Source organism: Lactuca serriola, chromosome 5 (assembly GCF_051521515.1).
Source record: "Lactuca serriola cultivar US96UC23 chromosome 5, Lser_US96UC23_V15, whole genome shotgun sequence".
NCBI classification, from domain to species: domain Eukaryota; kingdom Viridiplantae; phylum Streptophyta; class Magnoliopsida; order Asterales; family Asteraceae; genus Lactuca; species Lactuca serriola.
In genome coordinates, this window is record NC_136412.1 from 310,798,060 (window position 1) to 310,808,075 (window position 10,016).

Here is a 10,016-nt window from a genome sequence, read left to right on the forward strand (position 1 = left end):
GCCATTGCGAGCAACTCCTCAAGTACCCAATGATCTATATATGATTTTTTCAAAATGTTTACCCGTATTTGACATTTACTTAGGTATTTGATTCAAAACGTTTATAAATATTGATGAAAACAATGGAATTTCTATTCTATGTACTACAATTTAACTATATATTTTATTTTATATTATAGATAAAAGTTATGTGGATATAAGTAGCTTAAATATATAGAATCTCATCGGTACTTACCAATGCAAATTGTACCACAAAATATTTTTATGTATTATGGCAAATAAAATAGTGCCACTAAAATCTTGAAATGTGTAAATAAAAGTAGCATGAATTCTTAAATCACATGAGTTTTCAATGGCACACAATATGTGCCACAAAAAACTTTTCTTCTATTGTGACAAATGAAAAAAATGTCACTAAAAGCTTAAAAACTGCAGCAACAAAAACAAAAACTGTCACTAAAAGGTTTTAGTGAGAGTGTTTCTAGCGACACTTATTATGTGTGACGTTGATTATCAAAAAAACTTTTATCTTTTGTGTTTTTAATGACATTTTTTGTATGCCACACTTTTTTGGCTTAGTAAGTGTAGTTTTTGAGCCACGTGATAAGTAAAGAGTGGATCCATCAAATGTCGAATATATGGAAGAACAAGAGAATAATTTTCAAAAACGATGGAGTTGTTATGCAAAACATTAGTCCTATTTACACGAGAGCTTGAAACATGTTTTTGAACAAAAAGAAATAAATTATAAGACCATAACGTTATACACCGTTAACTTTTTATTTCTTTAATTTGCATTAAAACTATTGTTTTTCCCAAAAAGAAAACCCACTTGTAACAGGTTCGCAATTGATATTAATATCAACGGAAAATTTTATATATATCCTTCCAAACTTTAAGAATTACGTCAATGTCCTTATAAAATATTAAATTATATATATGTCATTTTAAAACTATAACATTTACGTATTTATCCAACCTTATATTTTAATTAGAATTACAGGATTTTAATATTAAAAAAATTATATAAAATTCAAAACTATATATAACTTTACCAAAATACCCTTTACAATTAAATCCAAAATAATTTTAATCCATTAAGCGTGTAACTAATTCAATTCAAGGCCTCTTTCTCTTTACTCAATCGATTCATACACCATCCTTTTCACCGTTTACCTCACCTTCTTCTCTCAGATACCCTCTATCGACGACCATCACCTGTAAACCATGTTGCCTTCATGCCAAGCTACTTTGAAAAGCCAATTCGACGACAACTCTCCATCGTTGTGGCCTAGGTACAGTCTCCCCTGTGCACGACTAAATCACTGTAACGCACAATTTCCCCATCCTATTCTCACCGATTACTACCGGTTGAAGCCTCACCACTTTGTCGAAGATGTGTCTCAACCTCTATTTCGTCAGCTTCCCCTGCTGCAGTAAACATAAAATCCCAAGGTAGAACCCGAATTCCAATCTCTCTGTGATTTGTGTTGTTAAGGTTGTGCATTTGTACCCAATTTCACACTTTGTTGGTTTGGATCATCTTTCTTGGTTTCAAAATATCAAAATTATTGTTTGTTACCACTCTTGTTGCTTCGAGTACAAGAATGAGTTTCTATAAATTTCTTTACCTACAAAATTGAAAAAAAAAAACATATAATTATGTTAACAAAATAACAATGTCGATAAATGTAGTATTTCTCAAATTTTATACTTACTTCAAAAGTAACCCCATCTTGTGTAAGAGAAGCATGAATTCTCCACTTGCACTTTTTATCTCCACAACATGCTGTAAGTCTTGTCAAATCACTTTTCTCAATGACATACTCAAATTCGTTTGTTAGTGCATAATGGTTTAATGCTCTTCTAAAAGCAGTTACACTTGGGAATTTAGAATTCACTTTCATAAATGGATTCATCGTACTATATACATAAGTTTCGCTATAGTTTAGAAGCTCATATTCGTTATCGGAACTATGAAGACAATGATAGCTTTCTTGACTTGGACAAACTGAGCCTGTCTCATTTTCATCATCAGATTCATCGATAACTTTATCTTGACAACTTAACGGTTTAGGGTTATACCTTAATTTTCAGTTGTCGCATAAATTGTTACTTCTTTCTCATCATTATACATGTTTAGCATCACCATGAAACTCTTATCATTGTCAAGTTCAATAAAACATTGCTCTTTTACATATTTGTTAACAAATACTATTGACAAAACAATATCGTTTTGTAATGGATAGTGTTTTTTTACCTCTTCAACTAGATGATTTAAGTCGTATGAAAATGTGTCTATATAGAGACATTTTGTAGATCCAAAGCAATACACGTGCCTACATGAGTTCCTAGCTAATCGAAAGAAGCCTCCATATTTCAATTTGAACTTGAATTCCAATATTACTTGTCAGATAACCACAATGAAAAAAATACAGTTAATAAAATTGAAGGGAAACATAAAGTATCATTCATTGTTGATAAAAACTTACTCAATTATAGGTGAGTGAGCACTTATGTCCCATCTCGGTGCATTAGCCTCATTATCCATCAAATAGGAGGATAATAAACTGTCTATTGCAAACCAAACATAATTGAATGCAGAACCAAAAATTAATCGAATGCAAAAAGTTAATCAAAAACCTGAATTAATCGAATGAAGAACAAGATTAACTGTTGTGATGAAATAATGTGATTTATTGCTATGTTTATAGCAGCGATATTCAAATAAATGGAAGCAGAAGTTCTCACGACTTAAAGAAGAAAACAACGTGATGAAAGTCTTGAAGATTTCACGTTTTTGAGGTTTAGTTTTGACGTGTTTGAGGTTTTGTCATATTTAATTAGGTTTAATGCTAATTAAATCTATTTAGTTCTATTTATTAATAATCCGGAAAGGGTAATTTAGTACAATCACCTTTTATTTTGATTTTTAAATATATTTTTTGGTATTAAATTGATTAATTCTTAATGTTTGCAACGAAAACCATTAACCATTGTATTTTTTTACAAAAAAAAACATTATGGTGTGTCATTTACCGTCGAGATCATATTTTAGGATGCTTTATACATATTTTTCGGTTTTTATTTTTATTATATTGTAACATTCTGTTAATTATTATTGTTATTTATGTTGGAATGTTTCTACAAAATACCAATAATAACTAACTAAATGTCAAACTATAATGAACATGAAATCATAATTTGATGGTTTTAAGGACTAGTTGGTTTTGTAGATGATACATTACCAATAGTGACCTGTTAAGGAGTTATAACAAATTATCAATGAATTATGTTTTTCAAAAAAATATTGAAAAGACAATGGTTACAAAACACTAGAAATTTTTTAATGCCTTTTTTGTTAAATGACTGTAAACACAACGCTTTTTCTATAACTTAGCCTTGTTTATTCGAAAAATGTAATTCTAACATGATGGCACAAGTAGTTCCAAAATTAAAGAAAAAAAACCTAGATCAATTCCAAAGAACACCGACCTTAAACCAAAAGCAACCCTAACTTGCACAGATTAAGTCATAACAATCAAGAATTCCAATTGTTAATTTAACTTTATCGTGTTTAATTATAGCAAACAATAACACTTCAACTTTCACTTCAAATACCACATTTTTTTGATACATATTACACAAAATACACAACAAAAGCCAAAGAGAAGGCATTCATAGACCTGCCATACAAATACAAGATTTTATTTCTTTATCAATATGACCAATCAACACTTCAGCATCAAACCTGCCTTTTACGTAACCTTTTGAGTTCTTTATCCATCTGACCAGTGAGCATGAAACCAAACATCTTAAAATCACACAGCAAAGACCATAATGGATAATCAAAAGTTGCAGGAATGTTTTTTTCAATATAGAAATGACTATACCAAGCTAGACCATATGAAGTAAAGGGAACAATGAACAAGAACAACCAATTAAACACAAGTGCATATATCAGTATCGGAAGACTCAACAGTGTGCTAATAAAATGCAATCTTCTTGTTGCTGGTTTTGAGTGTTGTTTCATGTAGAAAGGCCAGAATTCCTCCATGCTTTTGAATTCCATGATGATCAAAAAAACCCAAACCGGAGGTTGTGACAGAAAAATGGGGACGCACAATCTAATTTGTAGAAAGAAATCCCCAAATATTCTTTCTCCATGGAAACTAGTAAATTATGCCAAAAAATGAAACTCGTGCCAAAGAAATGGAAATCATGCAAAAAATGGGAATCGTTGAAATAATTTAAAATGAAATTATATAAAAATATATATTTATAAGACAAAATTATATAAATAATCAATGTGGTTTAACAATAGTCACAATTTTAGTCGGTTCTCATTTTTTTTGACGAACATTGTCCTTGTGGTTTCTAAAACTTACATTGTTAGTCCTTGAGCCACCTAAAATGCCGTTTTTACCTTTTTCTAATATATATATATATATATATATATATATATATATATATATATATATCTTATTTAAAAAGAAAAACAAAAAATAAATAACCCCCCCCCCCCCCAACACACACACCTAATAAAACCCTACCTAGTCCGTTTATCTGTATTTTCTGGTTGGAGGTTCTTAGCCACTCCCACCGTCAGCTTCAAGCAGTCAACGTCGGCTTCCACTACAACAAAAAAGGAATCAACGGCGACAAAAGTCGCGGATAAAGCTAATAGTGGCGACGCGTCGCTGACAAAATGGCGTCGCTATTGATCAAAATGTCGCCGATTATTACCAGAATCGCCGCTAATGCTAATGTCGTCAGCAATAATCGGAGTCACCACTAATGTTATTGTCGCCAGTAATAATTTTTTTTTATTTTTTTAATCAATGATTGTGAGTGCAAAAAAACCAATACATAATGACATTAATTGCAGAAAAACAATTACATAATAACATTCGATTAGATACCAAATATCGTTATAATTAATTTCATACCAAAATAAACAACCAAAGTTTTACAATTCTAACAAGTAGCAAAGTGGCACAACAGGTGTAATATACAAAACACAAATTAATTATCCAACAAACCATCATCTCCGTTCCCATCGTTTCCTCCTTGATCTTTCCCCAATTGAAAAAAACGCATAAAACTTCTCCCTACATGTCGAGTTGTTGAGCATTGCCCGAAGATTTTCCAACTACATAATAAATAACAACATATATAAACTTATAAGTTAAACTATCGAACATAAACAAAAACTACATTGTTATTCTTTCACTTAAATACAAGATATACAAAAAGTACATTGCTATTTCTTGCACTTTGGACAAAAACACAATTACCAAATCAACATGCATTTATCGATGCCAAAGTACATTGCTATTTTTAAACTAATACAAAAAACCAAAGTACATTGCTATTTCTTGGACTTGGGACAAAAACTCAATTACCAAAGCTTTTAGAAAATAATCACCACAAACCAAAATTACCAAATCAACATGCATTTTATGATGCCAACGTACATTGCTATGCAAAACTAGAGACAAAAAACCAAAGTATATTTCTATTTGTTGCACTAAAAATATAAACACAATTACATACATAATTAGCAAATCAACATGCATTTATTGATCATTATATAGATACATGAAACTTTGAAATTAAATAATCTACTCTATTTGTGCTAAAGAACCTTAAATACAAGAAATGCCAAAGTACATTGCTATTTCTTGCATTTAAAATACAAGAAATACCCAAAATACATTGTTATATCTTGAACTTGGGACAAAGGCACAATTACCAAATCAACACGCATTTATTGATGCCAAAGTACATCACTATTTTTAAACAAAGACAAAAAAAAAAAAACAAGTGCATTGCTATTTGTTGCACTTGGGACAAAAAACCAATTACCAAAGTTTTTAGAAAATAATCACCACAAACAAAAATTACCAAATCAACATGCATTTATTGAAATTAAATAATCTTGTTTTACTTGTGATGGTTGTGATGGTGGTTGCGATGGCTGTGAAATCGGCAGGATAGCAGAAGGTTTTCGGTCGATGCCTCTAATATGGCCACATCGTTCTCCTGATACTTTCTCGAAAGTAGATCTTTCTTGAGCGGGTGTTAACTCTTTTTCACCTTCTGACCCTTGTGTTTGTTCTAAGAGCTCTTCCACTAACCGATTATGTATTATCCAAAATTGATTAACAATTAAGTATAAATAAACACTTAAATTATATGATAAAATTATAATTAAATACTTGTGTATTGTTGTTCCACCTCGACACTAACAAATACACCATTCCTATCAGAATGAGCCTTGCAAAACGTTTCCACTCTCTTAAGTTTCTATTTAACATTAAAAATTAGATTATATTTTTAATAAATAATTACATATATGTACATTACCTTCTTATAGCAAGTACTGATATACGAGCTCGACCCCCCACGATTCACGGTCGTTTGCATTTCACAGACTTTTTGTTCCTTTCTGAAGCAACTTTGTGTTCGTCCGTTTGAAAATACTCAGTTGTTTTCCTCCCATTATCAACCTCTATATCATGTGGGGGATTGGATAATGCTCTCGGGATATCCTCATACCCTCCGACTTGCAAAAAAATATTCTTTTGCATCAGCTTTATGCTCTCGATAACTTTTTAACAAAGTCGTTTCAAAACTCTCTAACAATATAGCAGCGTCTGGATCCCGGGACATCCGATCCAAATCAAACTTTTTCTACAAAACAAAAAAAATAGCCAAGTAAAAAGCAATCATAAATAACTATAAAAAATATTTTTATATAAATAATTTACCCGTAGATGTTGTTTTACTATATCATTTACCGCAGGGAAAACTTTTTTCCATGTCCATCTATCAAAAGGGACCATCCGCCACATTATTTTCCCAAATTCCCGTGCAAACATGTCTTTCGGCTCTCCTACGAGATCATATTTCATATCCCTATCATACTCTATGTAAATCGGTTTGCCGTTATTCTGTAAGAGCGATTTTTGAAGCTTAATATTTTTGGCTTTTACTCAGACTCTCTTACATTGCTCAACTACAAATATAATTAAAAATTATTAGAAACGGTATTTAATTTATAATAATTGAATAAAAATAGTAAATAAAAATTCATAATAAGACTTACCGTCCTACTCATGATGACCAACACCTCTACCACCTGGGAAAGGTAGGTCCTCAGCTCCATCACCCCCATGTCCACTGCCCATAACAGCAGCCATGGGGTACAAAAACAAAAGCCATATCGACATCATTTCTTGAAAAATTATGAGATATACAGATACAATTTCTATTACAAATACACATTACATAGGAATAAACATTTCTATTTAAATTGGGAATCCAAATAAAGTTTATATTACAAATAGGCATTACATAAGAACTATTCTAATCAGAATCTTCCTCATATCCTTCAGTGTCTTCTTCGGTATCATAATCAGAATCGGTCTCATCATAATCAGTCTCGCAACCAGAAACATCATTGACTCTACCAGTTGGCGGAGGAACATCAGTTGCACTTTCTACATCAACAACGACTCTAAGAATGTTTTGAAAGTACATGCCGAAATCGATAAAAAGTGGAGCATCGGATGAAGATATATTTTGAACTACGTCGACATTGTCAACATTTTCGTGTGAGCCATTTTCAACATTTTAGACAGAGTCATTGTAAACAAGTTGTGTCACACCCCCAAACCAGAATGGCGGAATCGTTCAAGGGCGGATGACTTCATGTAGTATCATAACAGTTGAGTAAATAGTAAAGAAAGCGAACACAACCATCATAAATATAATTTAAAAAGCTACGTAGTTGATTGTAATACATGTTTCAAAAGAAAATACATTATGATGATATAATAAGTTTGAAATTTGACGCCTTAGTGTTCCTTCCCCAAATGTTGTGGTTTACCTGTATTACTAAATCCCTGAGAAATACAAGTAGTTTTGAAAAAGTGTCAACAATTAAATTGGTGAGTTCATAAGCGTTTTTGTATAAGAATTGTATGATTTTTTGTATAAAGTAACTGAGTTTGTTCCTAGAAAATCCAATATTTTCCATAAATGAATAGTAGTTTTAAAAGTTCCAAAAACCCAAAATGCATAAGTATTTTCCATACATAAAATAGTGTAAGTAGATTTATATATGTATATATAACTACTAAGGCATTTAATAGCCCCATAAATCAAATGTTTTAATACTTCATGTGAGTTTTATAGCCGTACTATTGACCCAGACTGCCTGTAACAACGTTCTTTAGGCGTTGGAATGATATGACGTTTGTCACTCCAGACCTGCCGGTCTGTGACATCCCCATTTTCACGGCCAGAAAAGACCGGTTTTGTTTATGCTTTATAAAAATCAGAGTATCTCTTTTAATAAAAATGTTGCGGAATTTGTTCTCAGTAAAACATGATAAATACGTTATCAAAGCATTTCCGAGGAAAAGTATTTTTATTCATTTTAAAACATTTGGGATGTCATTGTCAATATAGAAACATAAGCATAAACAGAACTTACATTCATTATCTCTAGTGATTTACATCTCCTTAATCTCTCATTGTAATGTGACATCATAACAACACCTGTGATATAAATAAACTGAGTGGGTCAGGTTGGGAAACCTGGTGAGTACATAGGGCTTTCAACCAATTTAGTTTCCACTTCTTCTAACAACTATGCAAAATCATCATCCACACCGCTACCCCTTGTATTCAAGGTTCCTTCATCAAGGTTGTTATCATTTTCTCTCGACTCTCACATCACATCGTCGATTAAATCAGCCATTTCGTTACTTGGAAAAATGACTGGAGGAGTTAATGATTCACCATGATAGATCCAAGTTGTATACAACTTACTGAAACCATTTATAAATATATGACATTGCACTGTTGTCGGTAACTTGAAGTAACGTTTATTACATTTTTGACACACACATCTGATTTTACCATTACTATCAAGGTGTGACCTGGACTTCTCGATAAAAGCTTTGAGTCCTACTTGGAACTCGGGATACTTTCGATGTGGATTACTAGTCTAGCTTTTATCAATAGACATGATGTTGATGAAACATAATTTTGGGTTTAGAGTTTACTCTACGGAAAAGAAAAATAAGATAGAGTATTCATAAAGTAGATGATTGAAAAAATATCCTATGAGAAAAAATATAGAATTTGAAAGATTTATTTTGTTATTTATAGCATCTTACTTTTTTATATTTTTTTATTTATGGTATTTGATTTTATTTTAATTTTTATATAACAACGTTGTACTTTTATAACATCTTACTATTGTACCTTTTTATATTTTTATTATTTATAACATTTAATTTTTGTATTTTTTTTTTCAATTATAACATTGTATTTTAAACGATTATATTGTGTTCTTGTTTTCTATTGTAGTGGTTTACTTTATGTTTTCATTATCAATAATAGCATCCTACTTTTTTTTTACAATCTACATTGTTTTTTTTCTTTTAAATTAGCATCCTACTTTATTTGATTTTTTTTACAATCTACATTGTTTTTTTTACAAAAAAATAGCATTTTCAATAATAGCATCATACTTTATTTGTTTTTTGAGAATTAATATTGTTTTTTACAAAAATTGGCGTTCTCAATAATAACATCCTACTTTATTTGTAACATTATACTTCTATAGCATCTTACTATTGTAACTTTTTATATTTTTATTATTTATAACATTTTATTTTTGTTTTTTTTCAGTTATAGCATTGTATTTTAAACAATTATATTATGTTGTTGTTTTCTATTGTAGTGGTTTGCTTTATGTTTTCATTGTCAGTAATAACATCCTACTTTATTATTATAATTATTATTTTAGAATCCACATTGTTTTTTTTACAAAAATTAGCATCATGCTTTATTTGTTTTTTTTACAATCTACATTGTTTTTCTTTTCAAAAAATAGCATTTTCATTAATAGCATCCTACTTTATTTGCTTTTATAGAATCAATACTGTTTTGTTGTACAAAAATTTGCATTCTCAATAATAATGTATTGTTTTTTTGTA

At 30.5% G+C, this 10,016-nt stretch overlaps 1 protein-coding gene across 1 annotated transcript; it reads right to left on the minus strand.

The window, feature by feature from the left end:
* Positions 1-3,594: 3,594 nt before the first annotated feature.
* On the minus strand, positions 3,595-4,133 carry LOC145054913 (uncharacterized). Its single transcript, XM_079003180.1, has one exon. The coding sequence runs from the start codon at positions 4,070-4,072 to the stop codon at positions 3,746-3,748; it is 327 nt and encodes a 108-aa protein (XP_078859306.1). The 5' UTR covers positions 4,073-4,133; the 3' UTR covers positions 3,595-3,745.
* Positions 4,134-10,016: the final 5,883 nt, after the last annotated feature.